This window comes from Akanthomyces muscarius, chromosome 6 (assembly GCF_028009165.1).
Source record: "Akanthomyces muscarius strain Ve6 chromosome 6, whole genome shotgun sequence".
Lineage (NCBI taxonomy): Eukaryota > Fungi > Ascomycota > Sordariomycetes > Hypocreales > Cordycipitaceae > Akanthomyces > Akanthomyces muscarius.
This window is the reverse complement of record NC_079246.1, coordinates 3,474,650-3,491,258: the sequence shown is the minus strand read 5'-3', so window position 1 is coordinate 3,491,258 and position 16,609 is coordinate 3,474,650. Positions and strand designations below refer to the sequence as shown.

At 54.0% G+C, this 16,609-nt stretch overlaps 5 protein-coding genes across 5 annotated transcripts; 2 read left to right on the top strand and 3 right to left on the bottom strand.

The window, feature by feature from the left end:
* Window positions 1–1,245: 1,245 nt before the first annotated feature.
* LMH87_001255 (uncharacterized protein) lies at window positions 1,246–2,288 on the top strand (the record flags this gene model as incomplete). The annotated part of the gene is made up of 2 exons (XM_056199305.1): window positions 1,246–1,489; window positions 1,582–2,288. The coding sequence occupies 2 exons, from the start codon at window positions 1,246–1,248 to the stop codon at window positions 2,286–2,288; spliced, it is 951 nt and encodes a 316-aa protein (XP_056056165.1).
* A 283-nt stretch (window positions 2,289–2,571) lies between these two features.
* On the bottom strand, window positions 2,572–5,080 carry LMH87_001254 (uncharacterized protein; the record flags this gene model as incomplete). The annotated part of the gene is made up of 4 exons (XM_056199304.1): window positions 2,572–3,546; window positions 3,594–4,208; window positions 4,434–4,676; window positions 4,733–5,080. The coding sequence occupies 4 exons, from the start codon at window positions 5,078–5,080 to the stop codon at window positions 2,572–2,574; spliced, it is 2,181 nt and encodes a 726-aa protein (XP_056056164.1).
* A 1,363-nt stretch (window positions 5,081–6,443) lies between these two features.
* On the bottom strand, window positions 6,444–7,679 carry LMH87_001253 (uncharacterized protein; the record flags this gene model as incomplete). Its single annotated transcript, XM_056199303.1, has 2 exons — window positions 6,444–6,904; window positions 7,001–7,679. The coding sequence occupies 2 exons, from the start codon at window positions 7,677–7,679 to the stop codon at window positions 6,444–6,446; spliced, it is 1,140 nt and encodes a 379-aa protein (XP_056056163.1).
* A 2,429-nt stretch (window positions 7,680–10,108) lies between these two features.
* LMH87_001252 (uncharacterized protein) lies at window positions 10,109–11,871 on the bottom strand (the record flags this gene model as incomplete). Its single annotated transcript, XM_056199302.1, has 2 exons — window positions 10,109–11,031; window positions 11,088–11,871. The coding sequence occupies 2 exons, from the start codon at window positions 11,869–11,871 to the stop codon at window positions 10,109–10,111; spliced, it is 1,707 nt and encodes a 568-aa protein (XP_056056162.1).
* A 3,297-nt stretch (window positions 11,872–15,168) lies between these two features.
* On the top strand, window positions 15,169–16,181 carry LMH87_001251 (uncharacterized protein; the record flags this gene model as incomplete). Its single annotated transcript, XM_056199301.1, has 2 exons — window positions 15,169–16,012; window positions 16,099–16,181. 2 exons carry the CDS (start codon window positions 15,169–15,171, stop codon window positions 16,179–16,181), a joined length of 927 nt encoding a protein of 308 aa, XP_056056161.1.
* Between the last annotated feature and the right edge of the window lie 428 nt (window positions 16,182–16,609).

Here is a 16,609-nt window from a genome sequence, read left to right as displayed (position 1 = left end):
GCTCCGCCCTCGCTCCTGACAAGACGCCTTTACTGTCGATTCAGGTAAACAACATACCCGCTAGTCTGTCTCTTTCGCGAACAACACCATGCAGCTGACAGAAGAGTGCCGCCGGAGGGGGTGATGTGCGAGCATGCGCCAGCTTCTGTTGGGCTTCGCCTTTCCTTTTTGCGTGCGCGGGGCCGAGCAATGTATCAAAACATTTATAAAAACACGGTACCGTAACCTTGTTAACCAGAGGGGAGCGGAGGAACTGCGACGGCGAGATTTTGCAGAAAAATGCACGCTCGTTGTCAGTTCAGACGACGAGATTGCAGTCGTTTTCGGCTACGCGCGTCTCCCAGAGAACAACGTAGAATTCCGGCATGTCATCCATGATTTCCGCAATCATGAAAGGCCGCTGTGCGCGCTTCGTTGACAATCTTCACCTTGTGGGGTTGGCCGCAACGAGGCGTGTTCCATCGTGCCACATCGGAGAAACATCACTTGGCCGCCACAGTCTTCCCCTTGGGCATATATTGATACATATTTCTCCAAAAATCACGACAGCTTGGGCAATTGAAAAGCCAACCGCTGTCGAAAAAGCTCGCCTCGCCTAAGACTTGCCTTCAGTCTCTGACAACCGACGACTACCCCACGAAATAAATTCACCCTGCAGGAAAGCTGCTGATTTCATCCATCGTCTGACAGGGCGATACCACGCCCCTCTGTGTGGCTAGGCGCCTCGCCTCGGAGCTTGCCGCTTTCATCTCAAGCGCCAAGCCCTATCAGGCAGGTTCTCTGGTGTAAGTGGGATGAGGCTTGGTGCTGTCAGCTCCCAGATGGGGCCGGCATATAATTAGCCATGCTGATGCTTTTTGTGTTATCATCCGTCTCATTGGCTGTTTTTGAATACTCCGTGAAACTGACGGATAGAGCCAAAGGAACTTTTGGGTAGGATCCCGCTGTCGGGCATTGGGCTTTCCGCATCGAGCGGCACTCAGCAATACGAGACAAAACATCGTGGGGGCAATGGTTCGGGCTAACTAGTGTACGCCTTGTAGTTTGTTCAGCTCGAGGCCGAGTTGCGCGGGGTCTTTTGTTCGCCGAAGCTGGGTTTCGTATTTACGTGCATCCATGAGTCGCCTTTGCAATCTATTCAACGAGTAAATCTTTTGGTATTCTCGCCTTTCCCAAGGCCATTTTCTTTGATTCTACGTCCTCTTTTGTTCCTGGCCCAGTTGCATCTACTTCCCGCCTCGCATCATGTTCAAGTCGCTCAGCGACAAGATGCGCTACGAAAAAGTCAGCTCCGATACCGACGCGAGCTCAACAGAGAACCTCCTCTCCGAAGCTCACGAGCACCACTACCCACGACCGACAATACGATCACGACTATGGCCGACTCTCAACGTCGCACTCTTTTGCGCCTCCCTCGGCTTCTTCACACTTGGCTACCTCCAAAGCCACCCTTCTAATCTCGAGATGATGAAGCGCACATCCTTCTACTGTACGCATCCATACGATGAGCTCGTGCTCCGTCGACATGAGCTCATGAATATCCTTTTCGTTGCCCCCAACCTTTACTGACACTTCTTTTAGCCCCCGTATGGGACAGCATCAAGCTCCGCTCCCACGACTCCGTCGTTAGCGGCGCCCTCTGGACACACAACGCCAGCGACCCCTTCCGGAGCTTCATGACGCCCTCCGCCACCGTCGAAGACCACTGGCAAGCCCTCGAGGACATTCGCGTCTTCCCCATCACCGAGGCCGAGCTCCTCCGTCTCGGCAAGGAACCAGCCGTGAGCGTCAAGTTTCCGCCATCCTACGGCCTCGGCGATGACGCCTACATGGCGCAGATTGACATGTTCCACCAGGTGCACTGCCTCAATCTCCTGCGGCAGCAGGCGTGGAAGGCGTACGACCACAACGCCACCGTCCACAGCGAGCCGTACCGCCCGCTGCACTGGATCCACGTCTCGCACTGCACCGACATTCTGCTCAAAAACATCATGTGCGCGGGCAGTCTCGACATCGTGACGTATCAATGGCTCGAGTCGCAGCACCACCCGTGGCCAGACTTCGACGTCAACCACAAGTGTCGCAGCTTCGAGGACATTGCGGACTGGCAGGAGAAGCATGCTGTGCCCGTGGCGTGGGGTCGGAATGTGACAAGGCCGGTGGGCTTCCAGGAGGTGCGCATGCCGGATCTCTTCTTTGAGCTGAATAATGTGACGAGAGAGTTTGTGGCGGCCGCGAGCGAGGAGGACTTTCAGCAAGACCACGCGGGGCATGATCACGACCATTAGCCAAAAGTGATAGAAAATAAACTGTAAAATATAAAGAATCAACCATCACGAATTGGTCAAACAGGCATAAGTGAATAAACGTAAAAATGCAGTAAACTAAAATACAGCGGGTATTGTTTACTCAAAAAGACCATTAAACTCAATCATCAAGAAGAAAAGACGCACATCTAAACCATTTCTCCAACATCCATGCAGGTATAAACCCCCTTTGCCGAACCAGACAAAACGCCAAGCGCCGCTTATCCAATCACGCAAGTTTGTACACATTCCACGAGCACTACAGTTACGTCGCCTTGGCCGTCCGGCGCACTTTTTTCGGGCTGCCATTGCTCGCACCACTAGCCGACCGCGAGCCGCTATCCCCGTTCACACGCATGCGCTCCAGCTTCTTGCCCAAGTTCGACACGCTTCCGGTGTTATTCATCACCGCTTCTGGCGCCGGCGAGAAATCATCCCTCTCCTCGAGCGGCTTGCGCTTCGTCGGGCTGCGACCGGCCAGTTCGCGCTTCAGCACTGCATTCTCTCGGCGCAGACGCTCCACCTCCTGAGACAGGTCTTCAACCAGGACATTCTCCTTGTTGTACTCGTCACCGCTGTCGGCATTGTCCAGGCCGCGCTCAAGCAGGTCGACCTTGCGGTCCCAGTGCTCCTCGCTGCGCTCCTGCTCCAGCGCAAGACTGGTCTTGAAGCGGGCCAGCTCCAGCATCAACGTCTGCTCAAACTCGGCGGCGCACTCGTCGCGGATGGCCGCCTCAAGGTCAATCAGGCGGTCCTCCATGCTGAGGAGATGGGCCTCGGCGGTGAAGCGTGCCTCCATATGGGCGTCCGTCTCGGCGCGCATCTGGTCAATCTCATCGCTGAGTCGGGCAATCTCGAGCGCAGCAATCTCCATGGTGGCGCGGTCGTCGACGGGCGTGTGGTTGCGGTAGCTGCCGTAGCCACCAGCAGGGACAAACGGTCGTTGGTTGTGATATTGAATAGGGCTTATGGAGCGTGCACCGTTCCCTGCCGTTGCGGATCCGTTGGCGAGTATCGTGGCAGTGATGGACGGGATTCGCGGAACGGTGACCTCGCGAGCCAGGGCGCTGTAGCGGAGAATCTGAGACGTCGCGTTGAAGTCGCCCGTCGGGTCGGCTGTCACAATCATGACACCTCTCTGCGGATTACGGCGCGGCATGTGCGGGCTGGTATGTGAAGGGAAAGAGTTGGAAAAGAGAAGCTCCGTCAGCTTGCACTGTCTGTATGGGACAACGTTGGGCTACACAAGTCAGTTTCTTCTTCACAAAAATGGTACAATCATCATACCTTGGTCGAGGTTCCAAGCTCGCTCTGCGTCTGCAGGCACTGTCCTAGATACATGAGACTCTCGTTGATCTTGCCAGCTTCGACAAGCGTGGCGCCGGCGGTCTTGGCTTCTCGGGCGCGCTCGCTGCCCGCCAAGTCAACAACAGTAAGCTTGCTGCCGCCCCACGGGCCAGGCCGTCGACCACCATGACGCTTCTTGACTTCAAAGCAGAAGAAACCATGGCTGCGGCTCGACACACTGTTGCTGCCGGTGCCCGTGACACGACGCTCCTGAAGACCAGCCTCGAGGACCAGCAGGGCCTCCCTGGCCGTGGTGCAGACCACCTTGCGCAGACCAGCCACAACCTTACGGTCCGGCGACAGCTCCGTCGACTTGAACAGGAGTGGCCGGCGACGAAACTCCTTTGTAGCAGCGTTCTTGGTCGCCGGCGTGAGTAGATCGTAGATGCGGTCGTTGTGGACCTCGTACATGGACACAACCACTACATACTCGGCCGATGTGTCGCACGGCACGAGGACGCCGCTCACATCGGGCTGCTTCGGGAGCGCATTCGGCATCGGGGGCAGGTTGCGACGCGGCGGCGCGGGGGACATGACGCTCGAGCTAAAGTCGCCCTGGATGCTGTTAGCTTGGGCACGGGTGCTGGATTTGCTGCGGGCGGTGGCGGTGAGGGCCATGTAGACCGGGTCTGGTCGCTTGGAGAGGCTCTTGAGCAGACACGTAGAAGTAGTCGGCTGCGCGGAGCGGCACTACGGCTTCGGCAGTCTCGACAGTCTTGGCAGTGGTGGTGCTGGTGGTGATGATGGTGATTCGGGAAACGCGCAAGGCAGGGTTCGTACAATCATGGGCGTGGCGGCGCGCGAGTTGGCGCGCGAAAACTGCGAGTGGTCGGCAAACACTGTCTCGAGGTACTGCGGTGCCGCCACGAGCGGTGATTCCGAAGGATCGCAGGCTTGCAGCGACTCGATGATGGCGGGCAAGGAGGCGGCGTCGAGCATGCTGGGGCCGATGGAGCGAAAGACGACGTCGACGGCGAGCTGCGTGAGGCCACGCTGCGTTTTCGAACCGAGGATAGTGTGTGTCTGTCATTGTTAGCAAGCTTCCTACCCGTAGCATCATCACAACTGCATCGTCATACCTTTCCGGAGCCAGTCACGCCAAGAGTCGCGACGACAGCGTCCGTCCCCTCGCCGCCCTTGGGCGCCAGCACGCCTTCCACCATGCCGACAATCTCGGTGCTAGAGAATACATCGAGCTGCGATGCCGTCTCCTCAAAGACCTGCGTGAAGCCGAAGCGCTCAATCGCGCGACGACGATCCGACGGCGGGTTGAGTGTGATGTGGCTGGGCTTGACGCCGTCCTGCTCGGGCGTCTCGACGGTGAGGACTCGTTCGGTCTGTGCAGCGGCAGCAGCACTAGGGGGCGGGCGCAGGCGCAGATAGACCTCAAAGAGGTTTTGCGATGTCTTGGGGGCGGGAGCGTCCATTGTTTGCGTAGCAGCGCCCAACTGGCAAGGTAGTCGGATGGTTGTGAGCGGGCAAGTGGTGTTTTCGGCAGAAGATGCAGAAGAAGTGAAAATGGATAATCAAATAATGCTAGATTTGCAATGTCAAGAGCCCGCTGTAATTTTATTTCATCGCTGCTAAACCTTGCACGGAAAAGTGGTTGGAAAGGACCGTGAATGAGATTGTGCTGTTTATTGCGGCGCGGAGTGGCCCAAAGCGGTAGTGTCGTGGTTGACCTGGCAACGCTCGCTGACAGTACAGGGTAGCGGAGAACCTGGCGAGTATCATTCGATGTGAGCGGCGAGAAAGAACGTGAAGAAAAACAGCAACAAAATAATAAATGTGTGGAATCACTTAAAGTCTCTCATTTTTTTCAAGCCGTGCCCAGCTCTGTTATGCTTAATTGGAAGGCGATGCGTCGCGGCCAGATCTAAATAACTTGAAGTTGAGCGTTAGTCCGAATTGGAAACTACATACTGCCCTACTCTGGTAATTACCCTAAGGCGGTTAGGACCGTGTGAGCAGCATGTCCTCTCACGAAAATATCTACTTTGTCAGTGACGCTAAAAGCATCGAAAAGATCATGAAGGTGAGTGTGTCTATGCCACGCCGCGCGGGACAAGCCGCCAGATGGCCGGGTAGCTGGCAGTGCCAGCAGAGACGAGGCATCTGTACACAACGTGAGCTTGCTGTTACATGAAACCCCACTTTGAACCAGACTTGGACTATGTGGTGGAAAGCGTGTCCATGGCTGAGTGATGAGTCGCGATAATCTTCATCATCACTGCAGATGGCTATGACTTAGGTGGTGTGTGTGTGTGTGAGCCGCTAATGGAAGCAGACGTGTTGAGGACCAGGCTGAGATGAATGACCCTGGATTAGAAAGAGAATTATCGACGATATTGACGCGTATGCTCGTCACTGCGCTGTTTCTGGGGTGCAACGGCGGGGACGACGTAGGAGTGGTGTCGTCAAGCTAGTGTTGGCCGTACGGGGAAGGCACTTCTACAAGATCTCAATCAGAGCATCCAGCGCTTGCTAAGATGTAAAGCTCCATTGTGATTTCGTGGACTTGCTAGCTCTTATGTATCGCAAGATGATGAAAAACAAGTACACAAAAAACCTACGCCGCACGACAGATGCTTGGCGTCACAACCAACAGTGAGCACTATAGTTTTATAACATGATCTTGACAACTATCAAACTGTCTCCTGACTACTGAGGTACAGGGCCTTTTTTCTTCTCCTTTTCAATTTAACGTGTTCTTCTCCAATTTCCCTTTCTCCTCATGCCCGCTCACACCGCATCTCCATCCAGCCCGGCTGCGGCTCTGCAAGCGAGCACCTACAATTGTAGCCAATTGGCACACTCAGAGCTGTAGATAGTCATTCCCAACGTGATGTTCGGCGGGCAATAGGCTTGAAACACCCGCCTAAATGCCTGCTGAATCTCCAGCTCCCGGGCTCTGGTCTGCACCGTGAGCCCCGGATGCGGCGGCTCGGCAATGTACAGGCTGCGCAGACGCGGCAGGTGGCGAATCGCAGAGGTCATTGCCTCGAAGCCCGCACGGTCGTTGGGTCCCGAGAAGATGGCGCTGCAAAAGGCCAGTTTGACCACCGCCTCTCGGACAGACCCGTCGGCGAGCGCGGCGGCGACCACGCCGGCTGTGAGGTGCCACACATCCACGAGACCTATGTAGCCGTCATTGGATACATCGCCCAGGATCAAATTGATGAGTGTCTCGCAATCCGTAACGGCAAGCTTGGGAGGCGCCTCCGGTACCTGCATGGCAATTGGCCAAAACACTGTAGGTTTGTTAGCAAATAATCAAACGAAGAGCTTGGCGCAGTTCGAGGGGGTAGAAGCAAAGGAAGGGGGACATGAGAGACTCAGAAACTTACTTTTTTGGACGCTTTGATCCATTAGTGGGAGTTGAGGAAAGTTATCGTCGAACTGTGCTACACGGTCCTTTCCAGCCCAGTCTTCCACGAAGCACATTTCTCGCCCTCCCGCGCGCTCGCCTCGAAGAACGCCCATTGAGATGTTGTCAAGATCTGTAATGTCGAATATGACTGCCTGGTTCCTCATATCCTCGTATTTAAAGGTGGTGCCAAGCTGGGCCAATCCCCAATGCATGGTTGCTTCCCGTTGGAGATTCAAGGAACGAACGGGCCGGTCCTTGATAATCTGCAGGAACGAATGCGCAAGGTACGGGAACCGTGCGGGATGCGGATCCCTCTTCAGGGCCTTTTTTTGCTCGATCGTCAGCAGGGGGGACGCCCGCACATTGCCACCAGCGCCCGGGACATTGTCGCGGCCGCCGCCGTAGACGTCTGTGGCGGCCTCGAGTTCGGCCACCAGGCCGCAGTGGCGTTGTGTGGAGGTGAGCCATTCGTATACGCCTTTTATTCTATCAAGAACAAACTCCTTCCTTAGGGCCATCCATTGTCCGTCATCGGGCGGCGACTGGGCCACGACGACGAGAGGACAGTACTCGCGGCCAATCTTGGCCACGAGGAAGAAGTGCATCAAAGGGGTTATGGTTACGCATTCGGCCGCCCAAAAACTGTGCAGGCTCATGATTGCTGTGTGTCGTTGGTATGGCTGATTGTTTTGGAGTGTTATGTTGGTGATGGTGGATGAGGTGATGTGTTAGTTTTGGGGGTTAGGTGTAGAAGTGAGCAGTTGCTATCTAGAGGAAAAGTCTGAGAGCGAAGAGACCTATGGACGGTATTTATAGAAGTTAGTTGGGAGTCACTGAGTCGAGATAAAGAAGGGTTTCCTGCGCTCATCACTGCTCTGTTTTCTTTTTCCGCATCGCGGCCGGGCAGGCGACCAAGCACAGATTTTTTGACGATCAGCTGTCAACAAAGGTGCACAAAAATTATAGCTACCGACAGACAATCACTAACAAAGAACGCAGAAAAGAGAAATACATGGGTTGATGAGTACCCTGATCAAGGGAAGCGCATACTGATTCACTGACCGAGGCAGACGGCCGCTATCACGGTGCACTGCAGTTCGTGCTTCATGGCGACCAGTCTCAGACATGGTACGGTTGTCACACAGTAGCCACCGGTGAGAGTCGTGAGCCACCTAGCCGGATCCTGTAGAGATGAAAGAGTTACAGTCGTGAACGTGCTAGTCTCGCTCTTCTTCCAGCGCAAGTTGCTCAGGAGTTGGAGAAAGTAAAGGCATGGGACCCAGCACCGTCGTAACGTGGCAAGTAGCACACGGCGGGAGCAGAATGAGTTGTTTACCAAAGAGCAAACAAAGTCGGAAATACGGGTAAGAAGATGTATCACTGAACAGGAACCCATGAACCCATCCTGTCACAATCAAGCAGCAGCGCCAGCATTGTGTCGGTTTGCAGAGTCACAGAACGGCCGACGGGAAGCAAGAACACTGCACACCCATGTAACAAAACCTGACCAAGTCAAGAGCTTTGTTCTCGTAGCAGATACTGGCGTGGCTATCATGCAGCCACAGCTTCCAACGGAGACGCATCGTAAAACAAATACCAGGCCGCTCCACCAGCGACCGTCACCAAATCAACAACCTATTTCAACATGAGACAAGAAAGAAGACGAAGAGTAAGAATTGAATGGAAAGAGAAAGGAAAGAAGAATAAAAACCGTGTCATGGTGCATGATCTGTGATGAGCAGCAAACTCAAGGTAACCCCCAATCAAGACCAGAACGATCAAGCAAAGCCAGCTACCGAGGCCTAACATTCACAACTCTGTGACGACTGGCATTGACAGGTCGCTGGGCCACGGGGATCAAAAGGATGCAGCAACGGTAGCCAACGAAGCCAAACATCCCCAACGTCCACTATATCTATGAGTTCCGTGACAAACCCCGCTACAGCCACTACATTTGAGGTTAATGAGTAAGTATGCACAGAATACAAGGAAAATAGATCAATGGAAGGGATAAGAAGAATAAAGAAAAAAACAAAAGAAAGGAAAAGCAAGAAGAGAAATACCGCCGTCGTACACGAACAACCTGTGTCCGCAGTCTGCCTTGGGCGGCAGGAGTCTCGACGGCTTGTCTTTATGCGAGGAGATGTACATTTCACCGGTGACCGAATCTTCTCTTCCGGAGACGAGGCCACCAAAAGTCAATCGCGTCTTGCAGGATGACGACCCGTGCGTCATCGGCCTGTTGCCTACTCTCCTTCGTCGGCCGTCCAGTTCCTGTCAGCATCAGCCAGTCCGAGGCAGACAAAAAACGCAAGGCCGTGTCCTGGTTCCCACGCTTCAAGTATGTGCTGCATCCCAATTAGCAACTTGTCGCCGTGTTGGTCACACATCCATGCCAGGTGTCTAGCACAAGGCGGCAAAACTACAACACGCTCATCCCTGTAATTATCTGCGGGGATTTTTACTACCGTACTAAATCACGGTGGCATAGAGACAAATGTTTCGGTCAAGTCAGTTTTGATTCGTACAGAGGGCTAGGACTAATACAAACGAATATATACACGAAGACGATATATATCCAGCGCTACCGAGAAAAAGAAGCAAAGTGGTACTTTTTGGTCGCCATTGTAAACGAAAATGTCCAGATTCCATTTATCATTCAAGTAAATAAATCGAAACATGTGAGAAAACGTAAATGCGCAAGAGGTAAAAAGGCACAAAGATGTAACATATATCAGAAATTATCAATCTCTTTATATGCACCCTCCGGGGATGCGGAAACACACATCGCCGCCATCTTTTCGAAACGTGATGCAGCCGCCGGCAAAACTCTGCAAATCTATTTTCAAGAAATCTGCAAAAGAATGCACAGTCGAGAAAGAAGCGCCGACGTAATAGGCCACTGGCCTTGCATGGCACAGATACAACACAAGAAAATAAAGAAAATGTCAGAAAAAAAAAGGTCGCTCTGGGTGACGTCCAGCGAGGCCAGGGGTAGCTTATCAAAGCCACGCCGTCCTCGGTCGTTTTGTATAAAAACCAGCATTCTGCGTAAAGTGCGTCATACGTCATTGTGTATCGTGCGCTAGATTCGTAGCATGTTGACATCCGAGATGCTGCGGTGTCGCTTGTGGCCATTGGTGGCGTGATCACCCGAGGCTTTGCGCTTGGCCGACGCATTCTCCAGCGGGCTGCGGTCGCTCATGTGCTTCTTGTGGCGGCGGATCGGCGTGAGCGGAATGCCGGCCGTGTCAAAGCGGTCCGACTTGAGACCCTTGATGGCTGTGTAGTTGTAGGGTCCGCTAAAGGCTAGCGAGTCTTGCGTAGCCTGGTTGCTCAGAATCAACTGCTGGTTAATCTGGTTGCGGCGAAAGGCGCCGACCGTCTCCGAGTTGAGGTGGGAGAGAACCTCGATTTCGCTCGAGGCCGTCGTGGGGCGGAGGGGAGTCGACGAGGGCTGCCAGTTGCCATTCTCGTCTTCCTCGCCCGAGGAGCCGCCTTCGTCCCAGGTGATGAAGTCACTGATATCCAAGTTCTTCTCAGCATCGTCGTCATCCCCTTCTATGCTAGAGGAACTTCCCTCGGCAGCAGCCTCGGTGGGAAAGGGGAAAAAGGCTTCAGCGGGTCCCATGGTCTGCGGGTTGACAAAGTCACCAAAGGTGTTGGAGGAGAACATGGCACTCAGCATCATGTTGGCAGAGTTGCTCATAAGAGGAGTGTTGGGATCTTCCATGGGCCAGGGAAAATTGAACTGCTCAGGTGACAGGTCGAGCTGGTGACGGCGATGCGGGGTGAAGATCATCATTTTGCGAGTGAGGGGATTTAGGACGGCAATGGGCTTCTTGTCGGAACGGTCCAGCTTGAAGCGGCCGAGGCGAGGTTGGCCGCGCTGGTTCTTTACGGGCTCCGACTCAGAGTCGGTCATTTCACTGATGGCAACAGAGGGACGCCTCGTCTTTCTGCGTACAGGGGGCTCTGGCGTGTCGTCTTCCGTGGTGTCACCATCCGCTGGGCATGTGTTAGCAAGGTTACAAAGTACGTGTCCCGCTTGAGGCAGGACTCACTTTCATAGCCGTCGAGGTCCTGCACGCCAGGAAAGGTGGGTGTCATGTCCTCGGACTTGATGTGCTTGTGGGGAGTGGCGGTGGGGGTCTCATCGTCTGAAAACTGGCGGACGATTTCCTCGGCGTCGGAGTCGTCGTTGTCGTTGTTGTCGTGATGCTGGGCAGAGTAGTCCCAAAAGGTACCAGAGTCGGAGGAGCCGTCGTCAGGGTCGTTTTCAATTTCTCTGCGAAAAGCGGGGTCCAGAGAATTTTGAGAAACGAAAATGTCGGGAAAGAGATCACCATGGTCGTCATCTTCGGTGTCGGTAGAGTCCGAGTCGCTGGAGGGGACATCAAAGTGAACATGACGCTCGACAGCCGTGTCCGAGGCAAAGGCGCTGGCGTCGTTGTAAAAGTCGGAGAGTTGATTGTCATCGGCATCTGAGACGATGCCGGCCCAGCTGGTCTGTTCGTCGGCGTCATCGAGGTCGAGGTTGCCATCGACAGACAACTCGATTTCAATTTCGACGTCCTGGTCCGAGGCTTCATCATCGTCTTCTTCGTTGCCGTCGTCGGTGGGCGGTCGAGGAGAGGTCAGAGGCTCATCGGTGGCTTCTGTACGGATATTCTCCTCCTCGACCGCGTCGACATCGTCCTCGTCATCGTCTTCCGAGTCGGTAATGTCTTCGACGGCAGAGTAGCCGTCGTCGTCTGAAAGATCAAAGGAGGAAGCCGAGGTGGTGTCGGAGTCTCGGCGCTTGGGACGCTTGGGCGTAGTGACTTTTTTGCGAACGTTGCGAGACATGATGTAGTCTATGTGGAGGTGGTGTTTTGAAAAACTTTTTTCTATCCGGCCGAGGCCAATTGAGGTGGGAGGTGATTTCGAGTAAAGGGAAAATGTCCTTTTCTATGTCGTATAGTGTTGATGCTGTTGGACTTGCGGTGACGGTCGTTGAAGATGTGAAAATTTTGATATACAGTATGCCCCAGGCGTGACGGGCAGCGGTTGGTATTGCGAATCTTGTTGAAACAGCACTTTGAATGGCCGAGCAGCGCTCAGCAGGCGGAAGGGCTGTGGGAAAACGATTTGTCGAGTGGAATGGTTGAATATCTCGGTAAGCTGCTGGACTGCGAGCCGCGGCCAGTACGACAGCAACGGCTCGCAGTGGGCGATTTACAGCTCAGCGACGGCCCTAGGCATGGTGACTCGGCAAAATGTTTTCTTTGGAAATGTGAGCAATGCGTATGCTGGATAGGACGACTTCGTTGTCTGGATGGATGGGTTTGGTGTTGAGCGGAAAAGCAGCCAGAGGGAGGGGAGGACAAGGAGAGAAAAGAGAGGCACCGACTGGGTGGGCGTGAGGGTGGTCTGGCATCCCAAACTTTTTTTCTGGTGGGGTTGCATTGGACCATTGCCCATTGGCAGAAAAGAAGAAACAGTGGCAGCCACAGCAGCAGAAGCAGAAGCAGACGCCAGCGGTCCATTGGTTCAGCGGTCGCTCCAGCGGGCTCCAGGCTGTGAGTGTGGGCTGTTAGTGGACAGATGGGGGGCGACGGCGCCGATGGTGGCTGGTGATTGGACGCGAGTGCTCACGCTAGGCCTGTTTGGCAGAGGGATCTCGGGCGGCTGCGTACCTCTGGTCCTGGACAGTGGATTCAGCATCATCGTCACCGCTCTTTGGGGGCATCTTGGGGGGGTTTTGGCAGGCTTACAGAGGAGTCACCGCTGCGTCACAGGCAACAGGGGGGTGCAGTTGCAGCGGATCATGGCTGCATCTCCAGCGGGGCTTCCACTGAAGGAAGCCTGATGAGCCTGATGAGCCTGCATGCCCTGCATCTCCCCGGTGCGGGGCCTGCCGCTTGAAGCAACCCCCAACACCGCTCTCTCGGTAGGTACAGTACCTAGGTAGGTATGAAACAGAGACATGCAGCTGGCTGTGCCCTAATCCCATGCCCTACATTGCACCAGTACCTCGCTTGTGATTTATTACTCACAGCTGAGGACAAGCCTCGTTTTCATCTCTGCATTCTAATTCGTTCATGTCTAGGTAGTCATAGGTAGTTAGCGGCAATGTATGACTCTTTCATGGCTGGCAGGGAAAAAAAAAAAAAAAAAAAAAAAAAAGCCCATTGACCTGGGCTCCACTCGCAGTCCCTGGATTTCTAGCTCAGCCCCACCATCTCACAAGCCACTGCGGCTTGGCTTGCCTCCGACTGCCGTGGCGCACCAACACGTATCATCTTGTCCCTCCATATGGCGACGATATGATGGTGTAATGACTTGCAAGAAACAGAACTGACCGTCTGTTACTTGGCCTAGACGTTACAATAGGACCATTCAAGTGACTCACTGCCAAGACCTGGCCACGAGTGCTCGCCCCAGTTGGCCTTGCCGATCTGAGCAGAGACTCCCGAGACACCAACGCGTGGCGTTGCGTTCCCCTCTCATGTGGCCCTGTTTGTTACGCCACATCAAACGCGCGGCTGCATAGACCAACAGCTTTGATGTCATTAAACAGCGCATCTGCTAGTATCATGGCCATTGGAGACGGACACACTTGTGCCGTCTTCGCCTTGTGCCGCGTTTTTTGCACCCAAGTGTCAAGTATGGCAGCGCACTTCTTCTCTTGGCGCTGGTCGTCACCCCGCTTGCAAAAATGAAGACTGGCTTCTTTGCAACTCGTATCGACTTCCTTGTTTATATGTGCAGGGATGGCCAAGTAGCGTGCGTGGGCCTATGGTTCCTGGACCCTGTTGGCCATCACTGTCGCCGCCCACGATGGTCATTCCGAAGAGTGGGCGCTTCTTTTGACTTTCTTATCCTGTAGAAGAAAATGCCCATGTCTGGCTATATTTGCCTAAGAAAAAGACTTCTTCCTGCCCACGACTGATGAATTTATAAGCTTGCCTACCCTGTACTCAATCATTTTGTTTCAACAAGCTGCGGTTGCCACGGAAGCTCTCGGCCTATAGGCAACAAGATATGTTGATTATGCAGATTTCTTTATACTCCCTGTCTTCTATTTTGGAGAAAGGTACGCAAATGTACCCCGTGCCAGACATTGCCCGCGGCCCACATCAATGCTTCCACCTGTGAAACGATGGCGACATAGAACCCCGGCCGGCTGTGGCAACAAGTTTACCGCAAAACCATTTGTGGCAGTCTTCTCCACGTCGGCGTCCCGTTTGCAAGTACTACAACCGACCGGGTAAGAATTACGGTGATGACATTGTTCTTTTGTCCTATTGCGTCTGCCCGTGCCTCACTCGTGTCGTCTAATTACCAACCCGTGTCCATTGTTGGGCTACCACATGCTCATCCTATTGTGTCCTAAATTTGAAACAAAGACTATAAACAAATACAAATTAGCTCGCGAGGACTTTTCCAACTAGTGCGATGGTGGTACTTGCACAAAGTATAGCCTGGGGCTTTCCGTCGCAGCCCACTACCTGGCTGGGCGCGTAGGACAGGAAGAGCTGTTGCGCAGCACGCGGCATTTGTAGAGCATAACATATTGTTTTGCCAAGAAGCAATCTTCATCAAAACCAAGTCTACATGTAAGACAATTGTACTTTGATTGTTTTAGTTCGGCGCCGATCCGCAGATGGAGGCGCCGGCGATGCAACCCATTCGGGCATAATGAAGAGATGTGTTACACCTTTTGAGAATACTCTGGACTGAATCAATAGACGAGGAATCTAAAGTTTGCTCTATTTCTGCAGCAGAGCCGGTAGCAGTATTGATCACGAGTTCTCGCAAAAACGGTCGTGCCACAGCTTACAGTTGCCATACCGTGACGCGCTGCACCAAGCCACATGTCGACGAACGAACGTGGTGCAAGCGTAAGGCTGAACAACGAAAAGCGAACCCGGAAAGAGGAGAGTAAACAAGGCAATGGGAAATCGTGAAACTGCTTTTTGATACTGAACCGCTCACAACTGTGCTACATCTCATCGCTGCCAGCGCGTACAGAGTCGCGTAACAACAAAGCTCAACTGTTTCATTCTTCACACGGCGAGTATAGATACCCCCCCAACCCCCATCTCCCTACTCATTGCTACCATATCCCTACTCAGCGTTAACATTCCCACCAAAGCCACCATGCAACAACCAGAGACCACGAATCCCCAACCGGGCCCTCCATCACGACCCTGGCAGGCCAACCTCGCGTTTTTCCCTAACCCCAACGTCTATAACCCTACCGAGCTCGACCTCCGCGGCTTCCTCCGATGCCGCATGCCCCCACCCCCCGGCATCCAAGACGTGCTCTTCTACATCACCGCACGCTTCGCCGACGGCCTCTTCCACCCGCTCGCCATCGTCTCGCAGGTGCCCCCCTCTGCCGACCGCTGGCCGCCCGTCACCAAGGCCTTTGTCGCGGGAGCCGTGCAGCGCATCCACGAGCACCTCTCGAACCCGACCCGCCACGCGTTCTTAGAGACGGAGGTCCAGCGCGCGGCGCTTCTCTATCGTAACGAGAGCAGTGGTCGGGCGCGGCAGCTCGCGCCCGGTGAGCCGCCGGGCGTGGCGACGGCCGAGGACCGTGCCATATGGCTGGACAATGCGCCACATCGACATGCGGCAAACGCGCTGCTGAACTGTCTGGCCAACGGCGAGGGGAACGAAGAAGAGTACTGGACGCCGCTGGAGCTGCGCACGCGGTTTGGCATGCTGGACTCGCGATACAAGGCCGTGGTGTTTGACATTACGGACCTGACGAGGGTGACGTGCGGTGTGATTGAGAACGAGGTGGTGCCGGTGCTGGATACGAGTGCTAGTCCTCCGCTCCAGACAGAGGAGTCCAGGAGGACCGTGTGGACGGTGCCGCAGTGGGTGCTGGCAGAGAATGGATTCGAGAACGTGCTGTCAATCAAAGACGAGTCGGCGGATGCGCTGCTGTCGACGTTTCCGGATATCCCCTTGATTGACAGGGATGTTCTAAAAAGTAAGTGCACATCTCTTCACTGCCAAGCATTTCCATCATTTCTTGGATATGGTTTGACTCACCGACGGACTGCTGACGATATGTAGTGCTCTGGAGAATCGATGCCAATCGGCTGCTAGAGTTCGATGATGACGATGTTGTATCTGAGGATTTTTCTTTGAGGCCTTGACAATAAAAAAGGATAAGGAGAATTTGGAAATAAGAGAAACGACAAAATACAGAATATAATAAAGAATGTGTAAAATAAGAGATATTCAGCAAAGAGAAGAAGGGGCATTTAGATTTTGCGCAAAGAGAGCAGAAGCGCGGGAATTTATGTTGCGCCAACACTGGGTGTAGCCGCCCGTGAGAGGTAGCGTCAGCTCGTGTACAAGCACGTCCCGTACATGGTAGCACAAGTAGAAAAAATTTAGCGGTTGTGAGACTCTGATATTGGTGCTTGAACCGCGTGCGAAACATGACCTGCGGCTAAGCTGCAGCCAGAGATTTGCGGTGCGAGTCTGTGTACCGTGATGACCGAAGCATTCCCACATTGGTGACAGGAAAAGGAGCACTTCAAAAGGCGAAGAAGAGTTTGATTGTCTGAGAGATGGCATA